Source organism: Pseudonaja textilis, chromosome 13 (assembly GCF_049901715.1).
Source record: "Pseudonaja textilis isolate UNSWEBS1 chromosome 13, rPseTex1.2, whole genome shotgun sequence".
Lineage (NCBI taxonomy): Eukaryota > Metazoa > Chordata > Lepidosauria > Squamata > Elapidae > Pseudonaja > Pseudonaja textilis.
This window is the reverse complement of record NC_142002.1, coordinates 6,872,685-6,897,289: the sequence shown is the minus strand read 5'-3', so window position 1 is coordinate 6,897,289 and position 24,605 is coordinate 6,872,685. Positions and strand designations below refer to the sequence as shown.

The 24,605-nt window shown below is 42.2% G+C and overlaps 1 protein-coding gene across 1 annotated transcript in view; it reads left to right on the top strand.

The window, feature by feature from the left end:
* Window positions 1–24,605, top strand: part of ADAMTS17 (ADAM metallopeptidase with thrombospondin type 1 motif 17) — a 144,429-nt gene that overhangs the window by 5,766 nt on the left and 114,058 nt on the right. The window contains exon 3 of the mRNA XM_087941775.1: window positions 15,400–15,562. Coding sequence (XP_087797901.1) covers window positions 15,400–15,562 — 163 coding nt within the window. The remainder of the gene's footprint in view (window positions 1–15,399; window positions 15,563–24,605) is intronic.

The following is a 24,605-nucleotide window of genomic DNA, read 5'->3' as shown; positions in this document are numbered from 1 at the left end:
GTCCCCCCAAGTCCTTCTTTCCACTGGACTAGTCAAATCCTGCTACCTCTCTAGAGATTGAGTGGGGAAGTCTTCTTCAGAGGGGATATTTCAGAGATTGGAAGTCCTGGTAGGGATGCTGTGATACAGGTACTCCTTGATTTGCAACCATCATTTAGTGACCGAAGTTACAACAGCATTGAACAAAGAGATTTATCACCATTTTGTCACTTATGACTGTTGTCACACCCCCACGGTCACATGATTAAAATCCGGGTGCTTGGCTACTGATTCATATTTATGACAGTTCGAGTGTCCCGGGGTCATGGCGATCATCTTTAGCGACCTTGTGATGAGCAAAGTCAATGAGGAAGGCAGGCCCACTGAAACAATCACGTTACTAACTTAACTGCTGGGATTCGTTTTACAACGATGACCAGTTGTCAGCGGTAAAACTCACTTCACAATTGTCTTGCATAGCAAGGGAAATCCTGCGCTCAATTGTGATGTTGTCGCGATCTACCAGTGGAAGGAAGGGATGCGGTGGTGGCTCAGTGGCTAAGACACTGAGCTTGTCAATCAGAAAAGTCGGCAGTTTGGCAGTTCGAATCCCTAGCACCGCGTAATGAGTGAGCTCCTGTCACTTGTCCCAGCTTCTGCCAACCTAGCAGTTTGAAAGCATGTAAAAAATGCAAGTAGAAAAATAAGGACCCCTTTGGTGGGAAGGGAACAGCGTTCCATGCACCTTCGCCGTTTAGTCATGCCGGCCACATGACCATGGAGACGTCTTCGGACAGTGCTGGCTCTTCTTCAGCTTTGAGCACCGGAAATGAACACCGCCCCCTAGAGCCAGAAATGACTAGCACGTATATGCAAGGGGAACCTTTACCTTTAAAGATTCTATGCTGGAAGTTGGACTAGAACTAGATCATTTCTCAAGTCACTTCCATTCCTTATATTATGAGTCTGTGTAAGACCCCCTCCCGTCCTTTCCCTACCTATAGCCTGTGCCTTATTTGCCCTTTGGGATAAAAAGCTCTGTGGAGTTTAGTTTGGAAAGATGACAGCGCTTAAAAACAGAGATCTATGCTCTGCCTTAGGTGAGCACCTGCAACCAGACAATGGAATCCCAGCAGCTCCGTGATTGATGTTAGAAAAGGAGCTTACTACTAAAAGTTTCTTGGGGCTTAAAAGTGATCCAGCTACTTTCCCTTTTGAAAAGCTATCAACATTCCCCACCCCCACCCCCCTTTGTTAATCTCATTCATGAGCTGCCGAGTGTTCAGAACTGTCTTTCCTGGGCCTGCAGAGATCTTCACCAATGGGTGGAAAGAACTCTCAATTTAAAAAAAGGAGCAGACAGGTGGGGATTTTATCTGTGGTAAGATCGATTGTTTGAGACAGGAAAGCAGCGCAACAGAGAGATTACGCACCCTGCTAGCCAAAGGTTTAATGCAGAATTAAAGATGGGCCAAAGCGAATCTGTTTTGCTGTCTTTGCAATGTATTGCAAATAAGGGTAAGGGTTTGTTTGTTTTTTTACCTTTAAAATATTTTGGAAATAAGGATTCCTTTTGCATTTGTAACATTTTTGGTTAAACAAACAAAAGGATCCCAGACCAACCAAGTCACAAAATAGCGCAGCAAGCAAGCTGCTTCTTACTATATGCAATATACCCTGTTTTCCCCAAAATAAGACCTATCCCGAAAATAAGACCTAACATGTTTTTACACGTATTCTTTATATAAGCCCTACCCACGCAAATAAGTCCTACTTAAGAGCCTGTGCAGTTGGCTACCCACCCATTCCGTCTGATTGTTTGCGGTTTTGTGGCCTCAGGGCCCCTGCAGCCAGGCCATCCATGTCCTGACACAATCCTCGTGGTAGCAGCATCGAGAGCCACGGGCCATAGGAGCCCACTTCTGCTTGCTTGTGGCCGCAACAGAGCAGGAGGCTGAGCAGTGTGAGGCTGCTGTAGCTGCGAGGCAAGGCAGGAGTTGGGGCGTGGATGGCCTGGCTGCAGGGGCCCTGAGGTAAGCTGGTGTGGGGTGTGTAGGACAGCTCCACCCACCCACCCCGCCTCCTGGTGGTGGCACTGGTGTGCCCTACAGCCTCCTGCCCCACTATCAGCAAGCAGAAAAAGTGGGCCTCTTGTACACGGGGAAAAAATAAATACCCCCTGAAAATAAACCCTAGTGCTTATTTTGGGACCCATCAGGGAAAGACGGGTAGAAAGTCCAGTACTTACAAGCATTCATGTGATGGCCAAAATTACAGTGGCAATGAAAATAATGATGTATCAGTTTCTTCATGGGCACTTAGTAACCGGCTCCCATCTATGAAGATTGCAGGGTTCCGGGTCAAGTGATCACCTTGTGTGACCTTCTGATCAGTGGCGGGATTCAAATTTTTTTACTATCAGTTCTGTGGGCGTGGCTTGGTGGGCATAGCAGGAGAAGGTTACTGCAACATCCCCATTCCCTCCCCACCCCACTAACCTGCTTTCCAGCTCCATTCTCCTGTGCAGGGCAACAAAAGAAGACCCAGCCGATCAGCTGGGACTCAGTGGGAGGAAGAGACTAGATGGGGGCGGGGCCAGTCGGAGGTGGGATATGCTGGTTCTCTGAACTACTCAAAATTTCCTTACCGGGTCTCCAGAACCGGTCAGAACTGGCTGCATACCACCTCTGCTTCTGATAAGCAAGGTCAGTGGGGAAGCCAGATTCATACAATGACTGCATGATTCCTTTAAAAGTGGCAGCAATTCGCTTAATAACTAACAAAAAAATGTCATAATATTGAGTGTGACTCATGCAACCACCACGATGGAAATTCTGCTCCCGACCGTGGTGACAACTCAGAGACTGTATACCAGCATAATGTTGTTTTGTTTTTCCTATGCAATGAGACCTCAGGCCCAGAAAGTTAAGGAGGGGAATAAGAATACCCAAGGACATTGTGGTTTGCTGCTTTCTTCCGAGATCTTATATTGAAAATCTCCCCGGCGTTAAGTTCATCGTTTGACCCTCCTTTCTCTTCCAAGACTCTGTGGGATTGTTAATTGGAATTTCATCTGGGGAAGAAGAAAGCCATGATTGTGAAGGGCAGTTACACTTATGACATCTGTGCACCATACATAAATCAAATAAGACGGGCGAAACCATGAGTTAAGCACTGGAGCAAGAAGCACAGAGCAGCTCCTATGGCTGGTCTCCTTCCAGCCATGCTAACTGCATCAGCGTTGGCAGAGAGCAGGCGGAGGGAAAAACTACACATCTTGAAAAGTACTCCTTAGACTTGAAATAGAGAACATAATATAACTTGGGACAGCTGTCGGCTCTAGGAATGCTGATCTCAATTTTGTAAAAGGCAAGAACAGTTAGACTTAGAGACTGCTCCCTAGTGTTTTACAGCACTCTCTGGGTGGTTTACAATGTCAGCCTATTGCCCTCCAACCATCTCAGTTCCTCACTTTACCCAACTCGGAAGGATACAAGGCTGGGTCAACCTTGGGCCCGGTCACCAACCCGGAACTAAGGAGAAATTCCCTAACAGGAAGAACAGTTAATCAGCGGAACAACTTGTCCTCCCCCTACACACACCCAGAAGTTGTGGGTACTCCAACACTGGAGGATTTTAAGAAGAAACTGAACCATTTGTCTGGGATAGTTTAAAGCAGGGGTGTCCAACCTTGGCAACTTTAAGACTTGTGGACTTCAACTCCCAGAATTCCTCAGCCAGCTTTGCTGGCTGAGGAATTCTGGGAGTTGAAGTCCACAAGTCTTAAAGTTGTCAAGGTTGGACACCCCTGGTTTAAAGTCTCCTGCTGAAGCAAGGGAGTTGGACTAGAAGGCTTCCAGGGTTCCTTCCAATTCTGTTATTCAGGATAGAACTCCAGACCATGGGCAGAGTTTGCCTGCAATGCTGCCTTCTGACCACTGCACCACCAGGGTGCTGTTTTGGCAACGGAGGAAAAATTGCATCAAGGCAACTGAGACTGGGTACTGTCCAGTAGCCATATTCTGAACTTAAATGGCTTCTTGTTTTTTTCCTCCCTGAATCTACATTTTTTTTTTGCACAATAGAAAGAGCTGAAAGTATTGGTGGTTGAGTAGCATTGTTAAGGGAGTTGCACCCCATTCTGTGACCCTTTCTTGCCATAGTTGTTAAACGAATCTCTGTAATTAATGGAGTCGTGCGGTTGTTAAGTGAATCTGGCTTCCCCATTGACTTTGCCTGTAAGAAAGTTGCAAAAGGGGGTCACGTGACCCTGGGACGCTGCAACCATCATAAATATGAGTCAGTGGCCAAGCGTCTGAATTTTATCACCGTTGCCCTTGAAACTTGGAACAGTCACTAAACGAACTGTTGTAAGTTGAGGGCTACCCGTATAAGACTGGGAGTGCCCGAATATTGATCATACATCCATGGAACTACTGCAGCGGTTGCAAATATGCAAAATGGTCGTAAGTCATTTCTTTCAGTCTCATTGTAACTTCAAATGGTCCCTAAACAAATAGTTGTAAGCAGAGGTTCATTTATAGTTCTCAGCAGGGATGGGATGCAAATATTTTTACTAACAGTTCTGTGGGTGTGGCTAGGTGGGAGTGGCTAGGTGGGTGTGGCCATGTGACGGTGGGCGTGGCTTCTTTTGCAGCATTCCCCCGCGTGCCCCTTTTTGCCTCCTGGGCCTCAGGGAAGCCTTCTGAGCAAAGCGGTAAGACAGCGAGGGGGATCCTGGCACAGCTGATTGTTAGAACAGCTGATCATTGGGAGGAAATATAAATAAATACTGGTTCAACCTAACAGGTAGCTGTTTTTTTACTACTGGTTGGGCTGGATGGTAGCATTTTTTACTACCAGTTCGCCCGAACCTGGCCAAACCAGTAGAATACCACCACTGGTTCTCAGCCAGCTGTCTGGCATTATGATGCCATCCATTTCCTCATACCAACCCTCCAATAATTCATTTGTGAAAGTCACCAGAAGTTTGAGACCAAGTCAGAGAAGAATATACCTTGCCTAAGACCAATCGGCTCACTTTACTTGACAAATTACATTTGCAAGTTAAGCAAATTAAATTGGCTTACTTATTTGACAAATTCAGTAGCCCTATTTTAGTCTTACGTGGTGCTTGAACTCAGACTTGGCTCTTGGTTTTTGGCTTGGGCTTTCATACAAAGGAAACAGAATTATTGGGGGAAAGCATAGTACAGTTAATCATGGATAACCCCACTGTAGTAACACAGCTTATGCGTGTTTCAAATTTAATTGCACTGTCTAGAAAAACAACGCAGTAGAAAAACTTGTGGGAGGTCTCATTCCCATGTAGATTATTCCTGTCTGGAGTTGCCTCTTCAGGCTCTGGAGAGAGATCATGTTTCCCTCTACTCATAATTTCATTCACTTAGAAAAATACCTTAGGAAAACTACCTTTCTTTCTTCTTAGGAGAAAGTTGGGGGTTGGATTCTCAACGTACATCAAAACTACAGATACGGTAAACCCAGACCAAGGAAAATGTAATGCTTGGTGTAATGCGGCAAGCATCATTCTGGAGAAAAATTATATACAGATAGTCCTTGATTTACGAGTGCAATTGGAACTGGAATTTTGGTAGTAACTCATGACGATTGTAAATCTGGGCAGTCCAATTTTATGACCATTTTTACAGGGGTCATTCAGTGAATAACGCTCTCATCAGCCCAAATCTATTCTTGCAAGGGGACATTTTTGCCAGAGACCAGCAAAAAGTCACAAATTGTGGTCATGTCACTGTGAGATGCTGCACCTATTGAGAGTTTTGCAGTGATAATTCAGCGCCAGAAAAATAAACGCAGATGGCTGATGCTTTATTTAACATCCTTATAAACGTAAGTAGATTTTACAAACCAGTTGTAGATTTCTCCAGCATGGAGCAAAACTCAAACAGAAACATGTTGCAAGTTCAGAGCAGAGCTCCAGTCTTCAGCAAGCAAGCAAGTTAGTTTCATCTTCAATAGACAGACTCAGAGCTCAACATAGCTGCAGAGTAAAGGCTCGCCTAGGCTACTTTTAGTTTCAGTTTCCAGCCTAGACTACTTTTAGTTTCAGTTTCCAAACTGTCCCCATTGGCTGATTTAGTTGCTATGCCTGTTCATTGGCTGACCTTGTTACCAAGCTATATTCCAGTTCATGAATATACTGATAGCACCCAATTGTAAATATGAAGCAGAGACCAAGGTGTCCAAAAGCTGTCATGGGAACCGGAGGAGGGGGCAGCATGACCTTTCACCACATTCAGAAGTGCCATAAAGCACCTTTTCTGAGCTCTTTATAACTCTGACTGGTCATTAAACGAGTCATCATAGATTGAGGACAACCTGTATGTTCAATTTGATGTGGCATAATCCAAAGGTGTGAAACAAATCACCTTTGCTTTTCCAATGATGCACTGGCAAAGAATTTCTTTTAGGTTTATTTTATTTAGGAAATATATATAGCTACATACTCGCTCAAAGCGACTCTAGGCAATTTACAAATGATAAAAACACAGTATTATTTTTTTAAAAAATAAAAAACAATACTCCCCCGCAATCAGGTGACAACCCACAGTTTAATAAGCCATTTGATGCACTCCATCTTGGAGTTCCTCAGGCCTGCTGGCAAAACCACATCTTTAGGACCTTACAAAGTAGTGTCAAGATGTAGGCCGGTCTAATTTCTGAAGGGATGATATTCGAAAAGGAGGGAGCCACCACCAAGAAGGCCCCTTTTCTGGTTCCCACCAGATGTACCTCCTTGAGGGACGGGACTCACAAACATTCCTCACTTTCCCACTCTAGTGGGTTGGGTGGATGTGACCAGCAAGAGATGGTCCCTTAGATAACCTGGTCTCAAGAGCTTTAAAGGTGACAACCAGCACCTTGAATCACACCCGGAAGGAACTCTGCAACCAATGCAGCTCCCTCAGGAGAAGTGCTTCCCTCAAAACATCAGACCATTGTAGCAGAACTTTACTGTCACTTTGAATGTACACTGATCGGCATGCATTAAAATGAAATTTTGTCGCCTATAGCTCTCAAAGGGTTACAGCCAATATACACTACATAAACAGGACAAAATTAAATAAATAAATAAATACAAATTTATGCCTATATCCATATCTATCTATCTATCTATCTATCTATCTATCTATCTATCTATCTATCTATCTATACCTACCTACATTATCTATCTATCTATCTATCTATCTATTATCTCTCTCTCTCTGTAATATAAAAGCGAAATATCACTCACGCATCATCACAACATCTCCAAAACCATAAAGCCTACAAACTTGAAATTTGGCACGTATGTTCCTCTTACCTTCTAGGTGTTCCCTAAGAAAGGATTTTTGAAATGACCATCAGAGCATTAGTATTTCCTATATTATTATTAACATGCTCTGATGCTAAGGAGTTCTACTCCCCCTCCCCACCTGAAAGGAAATCTGTTCCAAATGCAAAACACAAGCAGAGGAGAGGAGTTTCAGTTTCAGTTTCAGTTTCACAGCACCAAGCAGCTTTAGTATAGAACAGTTGAGCTAAGCCATGCCCAGGCTCCTTGCTGTCTCCTCGCTCACACAGCAAATACTGCTTCAGTTTCCAAACAGCCCTCAACTATCTCACACACTGACAGGACGCTAGCCAGATGAATACTGATGGATGCACATTTTTTCCTCTTTATTTTTCTCCCCAAAAACTAAGCCTGACCACACAGTTTTATAGTGAAGCACAGTTATAGACCTAGTATATTATATGACACAGAGAGACAACACAGTCTAATTCGGGTGTATACATGTACATGGCGAGAAAAGCAGAGTTCTACTCCTTTTTGCTAGGGTTTGAACGCTGAGTAAAGTAAAGAGGCGGCACAATTGTCATTTCTACGACACAACTAAGTAGGCAATTCTATGCTTATTCTCTCTGCCTCTGTGCTTCCCCCTCTTTTGTGGAGAGCGAAGCCAAGAATGTTAGGCCTCCACGTATATTCTGTAGAAACTCTGCATGAAGAAACATGACTAAAATATGCACCTGTTTTTGGATCTTTAATTACAAAGTGGAAGGGGGATATTCTTTGGAACATGTCTCTGCATAGCTACTCTGCATTTGCATGTTAAGAAAAGTCCTCCCTGAACCCTCAAGATAACCTTTTCAAAAGACCCGAAAGACGAAAAAGCTAATACAATCCTGGGTTGTAGAAACAGAGGCATAGAATCAAGATCACGTGAACTATTATTGCCGCTTTATAAAACTCTAGTAAGGCTGCACCGGGAATACTGCATCCAATTTTGGTCACGGTACTACAAAAAAGATGTTGAGACTTTGGAAAAAGTTCAGAGAAAGAGCAGCAAAGATATTCAAAGACCTGGAGGCTAAACCATATGAGGAACCGTTGCAAGGACGGGTCTGGCTAATCTAAAGAAAAGAAGAATTAGAGGTGACACGATAGCAGTATTCCAATATTGGAGGGGCTGCCATAAAAAAGAGAGTTTCCAATTATTTTTCCAAAGATCAGAAGGCAAGACAAGAAACAATGGATGGAAACTAATCAAAGAGAGAAGCAACCTGGAATTAAGGAGAAACTTCCTAACAGGGAGGACAATTAAACAGTGGAACAGCTTGCCTCCAGAAATCAGGTGGGATGCAAATATTTTTACTAACGGTTCTGTGGGCGTGGCTAGGTGGGTGTGGCTATATGGCTGGGTAGGCGTGGCTTTTTTTGGCAGCTCCCTGCATTCCATTTTTTTGCCTCCTGGGCCTCAGGGAAGCCTCCTGGGTGAAGCAGTAAGCAAGGGGGATCCCGGAACAGCTGATCATCGGAACAGCTGATCGTTGGGAGGAGAAAAAAAGAAAGAAATACCAGTTCACCTGAACCGGTAGCCGTTTTTTTAACTACCGATTCAGCCAAACTGTAGCATTTTTTACTACCGTTTCATGTGAACCGGGCCGACCCGGTAGAATCCCACCACTGGTGCTCCATCACTGGAGGCTTTTAAGAAGAATCTAGACAGTTACTTATCTAAAGTAGTGTAGGTTCTCCTGCTTGAGCAGGGGGCTGGACTAGAAGACCTTCAAGGTCCCTTCCAGCTCTTTCTTTCAATTCTAAGTGGATTTGTCCTTGAGAAGCTAAGCGAGGGCCCAGCGGTTGCCACCTACTGATTAAAATAGCCACCCGGTATATTTCAGTGCATTTTAATGCTTTCCAATGACTTCTATGGGCAGTCCTTGACTTACAACGGTTCATTTACTGACCATTTGAAGTTACAGTGCCACTGAAAAAGTGACTGATGACCATTTTCCAGACTTACGGATGTTGTGGCATTCCTGTGCTCACATGATCAGAATCCAGATGCTTGGCAATCGACTCCTATTAATGACTGTTGCAAAGTCCCTGACTCGTGGTTTCCCATTTTGTGACTGTTCTGACCCAACTGGGTTCCCAGAGAGCAAACACTGACAAAGGCAGCAGCCCCCACCTTTCAAGGTTTAATCACAAATGCTGTTCCTTTACAGATAAAAGGCTGCTTTCTACCAATTATCTCCGACAAGAAAGAGCCTTGCCAAGTTGTTTGTCAAAAACCCAGAGATAACAACTAATTTACAAGATTCACAAACTAAGATGTCCACCAGTTGAGTTTAAAAGCTTCTTTGCTGTCTGCAAAGAACGCTTCTTCAAACCTGGCTTTTATCCTCTTGAGGGAGGGGCCATAAGTTTGCAGCCTTACTCCTGAGCTGCCTGTGCTGCTCTAACTGCTCTTTCCTACGAGCAACCCTGCGCGCACGTGCACTTGGCTCAGGCTCCTCAGGAACCTCCTCATCACTGCTGCCAGCCCCCACAGTCTCTGAAGACAGCAATCCACTCCCTGATGGTCCTGGCCCCTCATCTGAGTCCTCGCTCTCAACCATCCGCACCTTCTGCCGGCTAACCACAACAGCGACCTTCTGACAAGCAAAGTCCATGGGGAAGCCAGATTCACTTAACAGCCATGCTCTTAGCATAACAGCTGCAGTGATTCACTTAACAACTGTGGCAAGAAAGGTTGTAAAGCTGGGTACAATTCACTTAACAAATGTCTTGCTTAGCAGCAGAAATGTCAGGCTCAATTGTGGTCATAAGTCAAGGACTGCCTGTATTGTGGACCCTAGGATTGGGTTGGGTCTGGGTTGACCTTGGCCCCTGGAGTGGCTTGTTGGAGGCTGCAGGCCATCAAATGGGATGAGCCCACAGTTATAATTTAAATTTCACTTAATTAATTACTGTCCATGTGTATGTTTCCCATGCATTAAATAATTTTCTCCCTGTGTCCCATTTGTGGATATTTGTGTGTGGGGGGGGTGAGGATCCTGAGCAGAGGTGGTATTCAACAGGCTCTGACCAATTCTGGAGAACCCGTAGCGGAAATTTTGAGTAGTCCAGAGAACTGGCAAATATGACCTCTGACTGGGCCTGCGCCCATCTATTCTCTGCCCCCCGAGTCCCAACTGATCAGCTGGGTCTTCTTTTCTTGCCCTGCACAGGAGAACGAAGCTGGAAAGCAGGTTAGTGGGGTGGGGAGGAAATGGGGATTTTGTAGTAAACTTCCACTGCTGCGCCCACAGAACCGATAGTAAAAAATTTTTTGAATCCCACCACTGTATATCCTGAGGCCTAACTCAAGCCTATGAAGCCTCTTAGAGGTGCTGAAGTCTAATGTGTGGTAGCTTTCCCAAAGAACCTCTTAGCCCAAAATGTGACCTGCTGTGCAAAGCAGACGTAATGGTCTTAAGAGGTGTAAGGATGCTAATTGCTCTCAGCTTCCCAATTCCAGTTGTGAGGCTGCCACAGAAAACTTAAGGAGCTCTTACTGAGCTGTGTCTAGTTTGCTGGACTGGCTAACAGTGCCCTCTTGCTTCCTTCCCCCAAAATAAATTCACATGAAATGAAATAGACTCCGACTTCTTCTGGCAACATTGCTCAATGGGCTTCTCTAAGGAGATGCAGCCTTTATCCCAAAGGTGCTTTTAGAAAAACAACTGGAGTTTTCTTGGTTTTTTTTTCCCCTTGAAAACATTTCACTTCGCATCCAAGGAGCTGCTGATAACAGTTCTATAGAAGAATTATTGAGTCTGTCATCTGCACCTCTATAACTGGTTTGGTTCTGCAACCCAACAAGACAGACACAGATTTCAGAGAGTAATTAGGACTGCAGAAAAAACAATTAAGTGCCTTCAATTGAGGACCTGTATACTGCATGAGTCAAAAAAGGGGGCTGCGAAAATATTTATAGATCCCTCACATCCTGGACATAAACTGGTTCAACTCCTACCCTCAAAACGACACTATAGGGCACTGCACACCAGAACAATTAGACACAAGGACAGTTTTTCCTTCAAACGCCATCATTCGGCTAAACAAATAATTCCCTCAACACTGTCCAACTATTTACAAAATCTGCACTATTATTACTATTAATTTTCTCATCACTCCTTATCACCCATCCCCTCCCACTTGGGCCTGTATGACTGTAACTTTGTCGCTTGTATCCTTACGATTTATATGGACTGTTTCCTAGTATAATTTGATTGCTTGTTGTACCTTATGACTAATATTAAGTGTTGTACCTGATGATTCTTGACTCTTGACGAATGTATCTTTTCTCTTATGTACACCGAGACAAATTCCTTGTGTGTCCAATCACACTTGGCCAATAAAGAATTCTATTCTATTCTATTCTATTCTATTCTATTCCATTCCATTCCATTCCATTCCATTCTTCATTCTGAACTCAAGAAGCTTCTTGGATGAGAAGCGAAACATTTTCAGGGGGGAAAACCCATGAAATTCCAGTTGCTTTTTGAAAGCACCTTTGGGATAACCATGTCCTGGATTGTTGAGAATCTCCATAGATGACCCAGCCCTTGGTATGAAGTCTTTGGCCATCTCAGAAAATAGAAGCCTGGTTGATCGATTCATTGCTTGATCAGAAAGTGGCATCACAAACACTGCATTGTGATCGTTGTGCTCATCCATAAAATAGATTTAGGAAAGTGTTTCCCAGCCTTGGCAACTTTAAGGTTTGTGAGCTTCATCTCCAGAATTCCCTAGCTAGCAATCTTAAAATTGCAAAGGTTGGGAAACACACATTTTGGAAGAGCCTGCTGTATAAACTCAGCCACTGTACCAAGGATTTAGTGTGACACTCTTCCTAGGAGTTGGATGCTAACTACAAGAATAATATACTTAAGTCTTGCTGGGTTGCTCTTAAGGTTACAGCTTCCATTCCTAAGGTTTGCAATCACCACATACCCCAAAGAACGAGGGTTTAGATCAGATGCATTGGCTAGAATGCCAAAACAGAGTTAGAATGTCCAGAAAGAGGTTTGTTTTATTTCCAAACATTTCCTGCTTTGTCTAAATAATATTGGGATGTAGGAGAGAATGGCTCTCTTACTTTGAGGTTAAGTTATATTTGATGGACCGCTTGGAGCTGTACTGCGTTAATGACACATCTCAGTTGTAAGCAAAGACAAAGAATGTGTGTGGTATGTGCGAGCCTGTATAAATTATAACACATATGTAATGTAGATTGTAAATCACATTAATGTAGACAGCTGTTCTATATCCCGGAGAGTTTGTTTGGGTGACTGCTTGGCTGGTATAAAAACCTTTAAATGAATGTTATATTTCTAGCTTTCTTCTCTATAGTGGGTTTACATAAGAGTAAAATTAGAAAGAGGCGCGTCCTGCATCCTTTTGTACCGAAGGATTGTTGAGATTTTGTAGAAAACTCTAAAACTGCTTTATATGTTGTATATTTATGGTAGCTAAAAATAGCTTCGTGGTATTGCAGAGTATCTATAGTGATGGAGGACGCTGATTTTAATAATATCGTGTACTGTTAGATTTGACTTCATCTGTTCTTGCACTTTGTAAACCTGTAAGGTACTGCTTTTCCAGCATGTCTTTGTGGCTTAAGCTGATTGGGGGCATGTTATCATAGTTAGATTTATCATCTTAGTTTAGCCTGTGAATGTTTTTGTGCTGTTTCAGTTGTGCTTTCATGTGAATCTTGAATAATATGATGTAGATGCAATATCCTTAATATATATTAAACGTAAAGGTTCCCCTCACACATAATATGTGCTAGTCATTTCTGGCTCTAGTGGGCGGTGCTCATCTCCATTACAAAGCCGAAGAGCCAGTGCTGTCTGAAGACGTCTCCATGGTCATGTGGCTGGCATGACTGAACGCCGAAGGCTGTTTACCTTCCCATCAAAGTGGTCCCTATTTTTCAACTTGCATTTTTTTTACATGCTTTCGAACTGCTAGGTTGCAGAAGCTGGGACAAGTAACAGGAGCTCACTCCGTTATGCAGTGCTAGGGATTCGAACCACCAAACTGTCGACCTTTCTGATCGACAAGCTCAGAGTCTTAGCCACTGAGCCACCAGGGTTTCAATCACGATATTGTGATTTTTGCAGAGTGGATAATCAGACCATGGGGATCCAAAAGAGATGACATTTATGGGATATTTTCAGCCAGGAATGTACGTTAAAGATTTTGCTTAACCATGTTATTGATAAGCATTAAGTTACCAAACATAAAAGGAACAGTTGGAAACTACTAATATGAAGTCTTGATCACAAGCCTTTCTGGATAGTACTAATAAAGTGAATATTTTTAGCTCAGGGTTGAAATGAGGTGTCTTTGGAGCTCTCTAAGCTTTGCTGTTTCCTTGCAGACGTTTCATTACCCAACTAGGAAACATCATCAGTGTTAGAAGAGAGTGGGGTTTGCTCTCTATTCTAGCACCGATGATGTTACCTAGTTTGGGTAATGAAACGTCTGTAAGACAACAGTTGTGGTTAGAGAGTGCCAAGGACTCCTCCTTTCTAGACAGTGTTTCCAGTGTTTTGTCTTTTGCGATGGGATCTTGTTTTCTTGATTGCTCAAAACATTTTGGGCAGACATAATCTCAACTTATCCTTAAAAAAACCCCACTAGTTCTGCCAGCTCATAAGCTTTTCAAATAACTTTCCTTCTCTGTGGTCAAGATGGGAGAAATTTGCAAAGCAGGTAGAGGATACGGGTACTTTCGTAGCTATGAGGTGACCAAGGAGTTACCTGGGAATGTCTCATCTTCTATTAATTCTTTTACCACACAGTCTTCTCTCCAGCAATCCAGCCTTCCTAGGTTCTCCCTTTTCCATTCAATCTCAAGGAAAGACCACAGGGGAGCCCCCTTCTGTTTTTTATTTACCCACACTGTGTGCGTGTACCAATAGAAAGGCTTTGAAAGGATGGAAAGAGGTGTGAGAAGAAGGGGGAAAAACAGCACCAGGAATAGCATACTCCACCTTTACATAAGCTCAAAGGAGCCCCTAAGAGAAATTACAATTTCTTAAGCTTCTGACAACGCAAGAGAAACGAAGAAGCTTATTGCCCAGGGCAGGGGTGTTAAACTTGGATTTTATTGAGGGCTGCATCCTGGTTGTGTTTGACCTCAAAGGGCCAGGTGTGTGTGTGTGTGACCAGGGATGGGCGTGGCCATCACTCATGTTGGGGGCACCTGTGTTGGCCAAGTGCTAAGGCAGGACTTCCCTGAGACCCTCCCTCATTCTCATTATAATCTTCCTTCCTTCCTTCCTTCCTTCCTTCCTTCCTTCCTTCCTTCCTTCCTTCCTTCCTTCCTTCCTTCCTTCCTTCCTTCCCTCCTCCCTCCCTCCCTCCCTCTCTCCCTCCTTCCTTTTCTTCTTTTTCCTTCCCTCTTTCTTCTTTCTTCTTCCTTCCCATCTTCCCATCTTTTTCTTTGTCTTTCCTCTTTGTCTTTCCTCTTTCCCCTTCTTTCCTGTCCCTTCTTGCATGCTCAAATGCAAAACGGGAGACATTTCTCCTTTTGCTTTGTTTTTAGTTTGTTTTGCCAGCCCTCTGAAAAGCAAAAATGGGGTGCAGGGGGGGCTGCGTGCAGAGGCACCTTGGGCTGCCCCTTGGCTGTTTCCAGGCTGGGCCAGTGGGCCAGATCTAAGCACTCTACCCATGGGCCAGATCTCCCCTGTGGGCCTTGAGTTTGACACCCCTGGCCTAGGGGGTAATTTTTGGAGAACAGGAACAACAGATTTTTGAACCCAGCATTAACCTTTAGGTGTCCCAATGGTGCTTTTCCAAAAGGCAAGTGGACTTTTTTGTTTTTGTTTCTTCCTTGAGAACCTTTCACTTCTCATCCAAGAAGCTTCTTCAGTTCTGAAGAACCTTTGGGGGCAACCATGACTTGAATAGTTGACAAGCTCCTTAGACATTTAATGTTTAGGTGGTTTGGGTGCAACCATGCTCCAAGATTTGAACCTTTGGGGCAATCACAATCTGACTGAAAATCTCCTTAGATATTTAACCTTTAGGTGGGTTTCTGTTTTGGTGGACAGGTTGGCCATATCCAGATCGGTCTAGAACAGGTGCAGATACAGCCTGTAAATAGCTCTGAATCCTCATTTCATGGGAAAGAGCACTACATCAGGAGGAAGAGGTCCAGCCAGGGCCATCCTTTGAAGTCAACGATCCCTATGGAGCACTGCAGTGTGTTACCAGGTGGGTGAGTAGAGATCCATGTGGTTACGGCACTTACTGTCAGGCAGGAAGAATCGGGGCCACACATTAAGTTCCAGTTAAGATGATGTGTTCTGACCAAGGCTTCCTGAGACCATAATTAAGCACACGCTTAGTTAAAACAACTTTTGTTTTATTTCAACACTGGGAATTATGTTCATTCCCAACCTGTAATGAGTCCCAAACAGTCCCTCGAGATAAGCACCCACCTTTCTCTCCTTTGAAATGCTGCCAACAACTAAAGTGCCAAATGAACTATAAAAAAGCCAAACAAAGTACGAAGTCCACACAGAGCTTCAGGGTTTAATTCGAACAGAGCAAACGACTTTGCTTCCTGCAAAGGTTTCTCTACCTTTGCCTGTCCTTTATACCTAATGGGAGGGGAAATCACCTCCCAGCCTTGCTCCCAAGTCGCCCCTTTTGTCTCAACTTTTCTTGCCTTCTAGCAGCTGTGCGCACACATGCACTGGGAACAGGCTCCCCTTGTTCCTCTGCCTCACTGCTGCCAGCCTCCAGAATCAGCACACCACTCCCAGATGGTCCTGGCCCCATCTCTGCAGAGGATGCAGGACCATCATCCGAGTCCTTCCTAGACTCCCGGACTGGTCCCTGTTCTTCTCCACTGTCCAATTCCGCTGCTGTCTGCACAGGCTGCTGGCAAACCACAACATGATCTATTGCTCATGACTACACACAAGAATCCAGTCAACGAACCGTCAGCACTGCATTGGCTCTAGAAAACAGTCAATGGAATTCAAGAGGGGTTGGACTTAGATTGTTTATGGGAACATAACGATTCTAGGCTGATTCCTCTTGACTCTCACCCCAGCTCTGCAAGCTCTTCTCTTACATTTAATATCTTGGGTACTGTGGGATGGGGGATGGAACAAGAGCATATACCCTGGTACAACAGATCTGACTACTATTCATATATTACCCTGTCTATTCCGTTCACCTTGTCCGGGCACTATACTCCATGCATACACCAGGCCTAAGCAGATTGGTCTGTGTTTATGGTTTAATGTAACGTTCAAACTTATGCAAAAATATTTTCAGCAGAAAGGGTCAATGGCTTAAAACCTCCCTTTATCCTGCTGTGGAGAATTTGTGGTATACATTACATCAGCCTGTGGAATGCCATAAATCTCAGTTGTGTGTTTTGTGTACAGGGTGGATCACATATTATTTTTTAGACAATAGAAGAGATCAAACAAGCTCGGTGTTGCAAGTGGATTATAACACTATGGCCATTATAATTATAATGCTACATTCTTGCAACATATTAAACCACAAACGTTTATGTCTAAACTGCAATGGCTAAGTTGAAAATCAACAAACTACATTATGGAAACCAGAACGTTGTGTTAAGCTATATTTGGGTAGGCTTATTCTGCCCTAACATTTTATGTAAGGCAGAATCAGACTATATTTATTATGACTTTATATATACAGAAATGAAGCATAATAAATAATAATGGTCAGGCAAAATCCCATTCCCTCCCCACCCCACTAACCTGCTTTCAAGCTCTGTTCTCCTCTGCAAGGCAACAAAAGAAGACCCAACCGATCTGCTGGGACTCAGGAGGCAGAGAATAGATGGGGTTGGTGGCTTCAGTCAGAGGTGGGATTTACCGGTTCTCCGAACTGCTCAAAATTTCCGCTACTGGTTCTCCAGAACTGATCAGAACCTGCTGAATACCACCTAGGTCAAGGGCTACCTGTATTGTGGGAATGCAGCTTTTCTAGAAAATAAGATGGAGCCTTTTATTTATTTTTTTAGTGCTCAGAGAAGTTTGTAATCTGATTGGCATCTTCAGAAACACGCTTATTTTGCTCTCATCAACTACACAAATACTTGGGAGAAAAACATCTCAACCCTTTATTGAGAAATGCTTATTTAAGCTATAAGAATGTAATCAAACATGTAATGGTTTTTTCCGAAGGCTGCAAACATGCTGTTTTCCTGAGGAATCTAGTGTTCCTTTCTTAATCTCTTTCCCCAAAATCTCAGCCGGTGATGTAAACTCTCATTACAGAGGATGGATTTGGTATAAAACCCAGCTGAAAACAAGGCAGATCTGTCCTCTGAAACAAGGCCATGAGCCCTCCGTATATTGTTCTGAGATAGGTCAGCTGCAAATATTGGGTTTTGCTAAACCACATTCTTCTTCTAAAGTCTTAAATTGTGTGAGAGACAGGAACGTGTTTCAAAGGAACACACTGGTTTTATTTTTAACATCTAAAAGGCAAGCAAAAAAGGCAGGCATGAAAAAAACATTTCTAAGACAAAAGAAATCTCAACTGTCAGTGAAGATTTAAATGTATTTATTCATTCATTCAATCAATGTAGGTGTCACCTGACTCCAAATTAAGATAGTGAGGCTCACAACATAAAGCACAGTATAAAGATTCCATCAGAATGAAAAACACGAAACGAGAGAACAAAGCTGTGAATCTGGCCAGCAATAACAACACAAATATCACACCCATAAGCAGATTTAAGAGAAAGTAGCTGTTTGGAACAATCTGTAGGCTGGCTATAGTTAAAATAAATTTCTTTAGATTCGTTTTGGGTTAGAAGTTGTAATTAAGCTCACACATTAACCTATTCTCAGTTTTGTTCATCATAATTGGCTGAATAAACCCAGTTGCCTGGGTGCACCTATAATGTTAAGGCAGGATTACCCAACTGGATATTCTCCAGTTTTATGGATTTTGCAGCTTGTAGAATTCTTTGCAATAAAAGCATCTATGGAGTTCTAGGTTGGAGAAAATTGTATTAGGGCATAAATCATGCATTTCCTGAAATGTTGAGCTGTGAATCATAAAGGTATGGATCGAACTATATCTGATAAGAGGGAGAATTCCTATTATCCTACCATTATCCTATCACGACTTATCTATGAAATCCCTCCATAAAGTAAACTTCAGTATCCATGCTAAAATAAATGAAAATACACATCTTCCTGTTTGAAGACCAAGCTTTTTATACTGAGCCATAGTGGCACAGTGGTTATAATGCAGTATTGCAGGCTAACTCACTGCTGACTGCCAGGAGTTCGACTCTAACCAGCTCATAGTTGACTCAGCCTTCCATCCTTCTGCGGCTGGTAAAATGAGGACCTAGATTGTTGAGGGCAAGAGGCTGACTTTGTAAAACCGCTTATAGAGGGCTGTAAAGCACGATGAAGTGGCATATAAGTGCTATCTCCATATGGAGCCTCTGATTTAATTTTATTACTAATAATTGCTTTATTTTTAATGGGTGTTCTGATTTTAGTGTACTTTGTAAATTAACTCATGAGAGCAATGCCACGTAAAATTTCTGAATAAAAAGCAGTCAGAAAAGTTGTAACACATTATTGGTCTTCCTTGGTGGTCTAATCAAATCTTAGAATCCTAGTCCCAAGTAGGATATGGTGGGGAATCTTGTTTGCTAGTAAAATACAATAGTACCATAACCTGTGCCTGGGGTGGAGTTCTAGAATACCTACTTTTGTTTTTGAGACTACGTAGACAATACTCATTAGTGATAGCACTTCCCAGTAAAAGCATTCTTGCCTTACTCATAGAAGCACTTGTAGATAGGTGAACACAGAAAAATAAAGACAATTTGCCATTAAGCAAGCAAATTCTTATTGCTTCCATGATTTAGAAAAAACTCTGTGAAGATGCTTTCCTAGTTTAGAAAAAGCTCTGAATATTTTTTTTTTCAAAAGCCAATTATTTTATTTCTACCACGGTGCTGTTCATTTGATAATGATGTTTAGGAGATTTTGTGGTATACTCAAGGCCCAGGTATCAATTGTGGACTGTTGTTTCCCAGTGCATAAATCCTAAATATGCGTTGATTCAGGTTTAAATAATTTTCTCCTGCATCTTTAACCACCATCCTTCTACCATGTTATATTTTTGCAGCTGTAGGTTTAACTTGGCTTGGAACATCTATTGTTATGGCCAAAAACTGGGCATGCTAAAAATAGCAAGCAATGTAATGAAAACTCTCTTATCCCTTATTAGGAAGTACATGTTGTAATACGAACAAGTGCATTTTTTGATGACAGCTTGTGTTAGATGTATAGTGAACTCAAAACGTTACGGGCTGTAAAACTGGCAACCATCTTGTATGTGTACCTCTGTTCCTTGATCTCACATTTTCCTAATGTGATGCTCTCTGGATGGAAACTCTAGGCTGGAAACTCTAAAGAGTTAAAGTTTCCAAACCTACTGAGTGCACCAGTCAACAAAAGGATTGCTTTTCCTGTGCCAAACTCATTTTAAATCTAATTTAAATAGCAATAGCACTTAGACATATATGCCACTTTACAGCCCTCTCTAAGCGGTTTACAGAGTCAGCCTATTGCCCCCAACAATCTGGGTCCTCATTTTACCAACCTCGGAAAGATGGAAGGCTGAGTCAACCTTGAGCCGATCAGGATCAAACTCCTGGCAGTGGGCAGAGTCAGCTTGCAATACTGTATTCTAACCACTATGCCAGAGCTCTTGGGAGAGGGAGGGAGGGAAGGGGGGAGGAGAGAGAGAGAGAGAGAGTATTCTTAGAGAGAATATAGACAGATAGACAGAAGATAGATAGAGATAGATAGATAGATGTATGCTACATAGATTTTTATTTTTTATTTATTTATTTTATTTTACTTGTCAATCGCTTACAAGATAATAGGTATAAGTATAAACATGAGTAAGAATACAGGACATAGGTACAAATAAATGGGGACAATAGGACAGGTACAGGAGGCATGATGTGCCCTTATGCACTCCCCTTACAGACCTCTTAGGAACTGGGTGAGGTCAATAGTGGATAGTTTCACACATGGTTGGAAAAAATGATAAAACAACACATAAGACTTTAAACCAGAGATTTTTTATTGGGAATTATACCAGAAATATACAATAAAGAATTGAAGTATTTGATTGTAAATGTTTTAACAGCAGCTAGATTTGTGTTTGCTAAGAATTGGAAAAACAATAAAATACCTATGCAGGAGGAAGTTATTAAGAAAATTATGGACTGTGCTGAAATGAGTAAATTGACATTTGAAACTAGAGAACAAGAAGATGAACAATTTTATATGATATGGGATTTGTTTTATCAATGGTTGGACAAAAAGACATGGTAATGTAATAGATTTGTTGATTTTGTAATAGGTTTAATAGATATAAAATATAATATAGACATATATAACCATTGGATGAAAATATGATATAAATTTTAAAATAAAATTTAAAATATCTCATATAAAGTGATAGAATAAATAGTTTGGTCATGGATGATTAATAATTGATAACCGTATAAGCATATGTTAGCTTGATAATGTGGAAATTTATATAAATTAAGAAATGACTACAAAAGGATAGCACAAAAGATTTGTAGCCAACTGACACACTCTATGCATATAAGATGGAAGATGGTTTTTATGTTTTGTTTGTATATGTTTGTCTTAAAAAAATAAAAACTTTTTTTCAAAAAAAAAATAGTGGATAGTTTAAGGTTGAAGGAGTGGGGTTAGAGGATGTAATAATAGAGTCAGGTAGTGCATTCCAGGCCTTGACCACTCTGTCGCTGAAGTCATACTTTCTGCAATCAAGTTTGGAGCGGTTAACATTGAGTTTGTATCTGTTGTGTTATATAGTTAGCAATTTTTATATTTATTATAATTAGATACAATTATATTTATTATAATTAGATATAATTAACTTAAATAATTAGATGATAGTTAGCAATAGCCCTTAGACTTCACAGTGCTTTATTAGGCCCTCTCTAAGTGGTTTACAAAGTCAGCGTCTTACCCTGAACAGTCTGGGTCCTCATTTTACCGGCCTCGGAAGGATGGAAGGCTGAGTCAACCTTGAACCGGTCAGGATCGAACTCCTTAATAGTTGCTGAAGATTTGCTTCCCACCTCTAATTACCCTTGTCTATTTATGATGGCCACCCCAAACATCACTACTTAGGAATGAACAAGATGTCCATTCTTTAGACCATGGTTTTCATTATAGTTCAAAGTGAAAAGTTTATTTTGCGGAACAATACAATTCCTGAGGGTGATGAAATGAACCAAAAATGGATTGTGTTTATGTTCTCATAAATCCACCTAGTAAGATATTGAATTTTCTAAGTTTACCAAGAATAACTTTAACCCAGCCATGTCTCAATCTCAGAGTTATTACAAAGATAAACCGGGAAGGAGGGAGACCCATAAGAACTATGATGAACTGACTGGAGAATGGTTCTGTAAGGATATATAATAAATCTGCTGCTACAGGGGATTCTATTGTAAGTGGCTAAAGAATCCCCATATTTGACAATCAGATTCATAGCAAGTGGGAGAAAACATGTAAAAAACAGGACAAAGCTTTGATTGCATGGTTGAATCCACTCTCTTTATTTCTCTTTTACCTCCCTCTGTCAGATGTCTCTGACAGCAAACAGGAAATTGTCCATGTTTCTATCTGCCTTGCTGTATTGCTGGAGTGAGTTTTTATTTATTTATTTACTGATGCCTTTGAGCCAATATTGTCTCCCTGCAATTGCCTGGACAAGTCCGTGCAATTTTCCTGGCAAGATTTCAATGGTGTGCCATTTGCCTCTTTCCTAGGGCTGAGAGAAAGCGACTGGCTCCATGCCCAAAGTGGGATTAGAACTCACAGCCTCCCTGTTTCTAGCCATGTACCTTAACAACTAAACCAAACTGGTTCCGAATGGGATTATGTATAAGACAATATATTTATACCTGGACAGATTTATGTAAAATAAGGGATCCTTGAGATCTCCAGATCCCCAGCCCTTGTTAAGCTTTGAAAGATCAGACCAGCAGGTGAGAGCTTGAAAGTGAACACAGGAAGGAGTGTGTTCACTTAAAACTGGGAAGATAAGTTTGAAATGCCTGGGTTTCTGGCAGGGATATAATTGTGTTTTGAGGCCTGTGAAGTTTCTGAATCGTAGTCTTCAACGATGACCTAATTAATAGGGGTAGGACTCAATTTATGGGTATGGTCCAACTAAAAGCATTAATTTGGATGTCATTTACTTTCTGTCGTTTGAGTCAGCAGTTGGCTTTCCTGGTGAGGCACTGAAATTTGGGGAGGTTGATAGAGGTCAATGATCTCCTGTGACAAATTGTGTGATTACACTAATCTCTTCTTCACATACAGAACTGAGTTGGCAAGGAAGGACCCACTGCTTAAGGAGCTCAGATAACTCTTTCATTCTTTCCTCTTATGGCTTTTCCCATGATAAAGGACTCTTAAGCAATTTATAAGGAGGGGCTGATGGCTCAGTGGTTAAAGGCGCTGAGCTTGTCAGCTCCAAAGCTGAGAGCCTGGGTTCGAACCCAAACACTATTGATGGATATTGATGGAGTGAACTCCCGTTCCTTGCTCCAGTTAAGAGTTTGAAAGCATGAACATGTGAGTAGATAAATAGGTACCACTTCAATTGGAAAATAACAGCGTTCTGTGCACCTTGGTATATAGTCATCCTGACCACATGGCCACAGAAACATCTTTGGATAATGCTGGCTCCCTCAGCTAAGAAATGGAGATGATGAGAATTCTTTAATTTCACAACATATAGACAGATTTAACCATCCTAAACCAAGCCAAGTCCAAAATCACCAGGGAATTTCTAGAAGAACTGGCACTCTGACAAATCAGCCAGCAATAGACACATAGACCTTAACAACATCTGTAGGCTATGCAAAAGAGATAATCAACCAGCCCAAAAGAGAACTAAAAAACTCCAGCACCTCTCCACCAGCAATCAGCTCACAAAGTTGGATTTCACAGGCCTTCCAGTGAAAGTAAATGCAGGAGATTCAGGACCAATAGAAGGAAATACTTTTTTTTTTCATGCAGAGGGTAGTGAAACTCTGGGATTTGCTGCCAGTGTTTTTGCTCAAGGCAGCCAGCTTTGGAAGGTTATCAAAGAAAATTGGACAGATTCCTGTAGGATCAAGGCATCAGTGATGACTAATTTCAATGGCTATTTGCTGCAGGCAAACCTTTGGCGCTAGTTGTTAGGAAATGACAATGAAAAAAAGCTCTTATCCTCCATCCTAAATCTGTGAGTTTCCCAAATGGATCTAGCTTAGATGAGAAAGATCCAGAGAATGATCCAGAAAGCTCCTCTTCTCTTCTGGAATGGAGCTATTTTTCAGGATTTTCAATCCATCGGAATAAACCTTGGAGCCTTCTACTTCAACCCCCCGCTCAAGCAGGAGACTGCATACCATTTCAGACAGGCAGCTGTCCAGCCTCTTCTTTAAAACCTCCAATGATGAAGCACCGACAACTTCTGGAGGCATGCTGTTTCACTGGTCAATTGTCCTCACTGCTAGGAAATTTCTCCTTAATTCTTGCTCTTAGTGGACAACCAGCTAAATAGGAGCCAGCAGTGTGCAGCGGCAGCCAAAAAAGCCAATGCAATCCTAAATTGCATTAACAGAGGGATATAATCAAGATCAAGGGAGGTACTAATACCACTCTATAAAGCCTTAGTAAGACCACACCTAGAGTACTGCATCCAGTTTCGGTCACCACACTATAAAAAGATGTTGAGACTCTAGAAAAAGTACAGAGAACAGCAATCAGCGTGATGAGGGGACTGGAGACTAAAACATATAAAACACAAGCTATTTTCTAAAGCACCTGTAGGCCAGACAGGAATAATGGATGGAAACTGAACAAGGAGAGGTTCAACCTGGAAATAAGGAGAAACTTTCTGACAGTGAGAACAATCAACCAATGGAACAGCTTTGCCCTCAGAAGTTGTGGGAGGGTCATCACTTCAGACCTTCAAGAAGAAATTGGACTCCCATTTGTCAGAAATGGTGTAGGGCAAGGGTTAGCAATCTGTGGCTCTGGAGCCGCATGTGGCTCTTTCATCCCTCTGCTGCGGCTACCTGTCGCCGATTGGCTCCACAATTGATCGGGCTTTGGGTTAGGACAGGTAGAGGGAAAAAGGATGCCACACTAGGAGGAGAGTCTATGGTGGGGGAACTGCCATA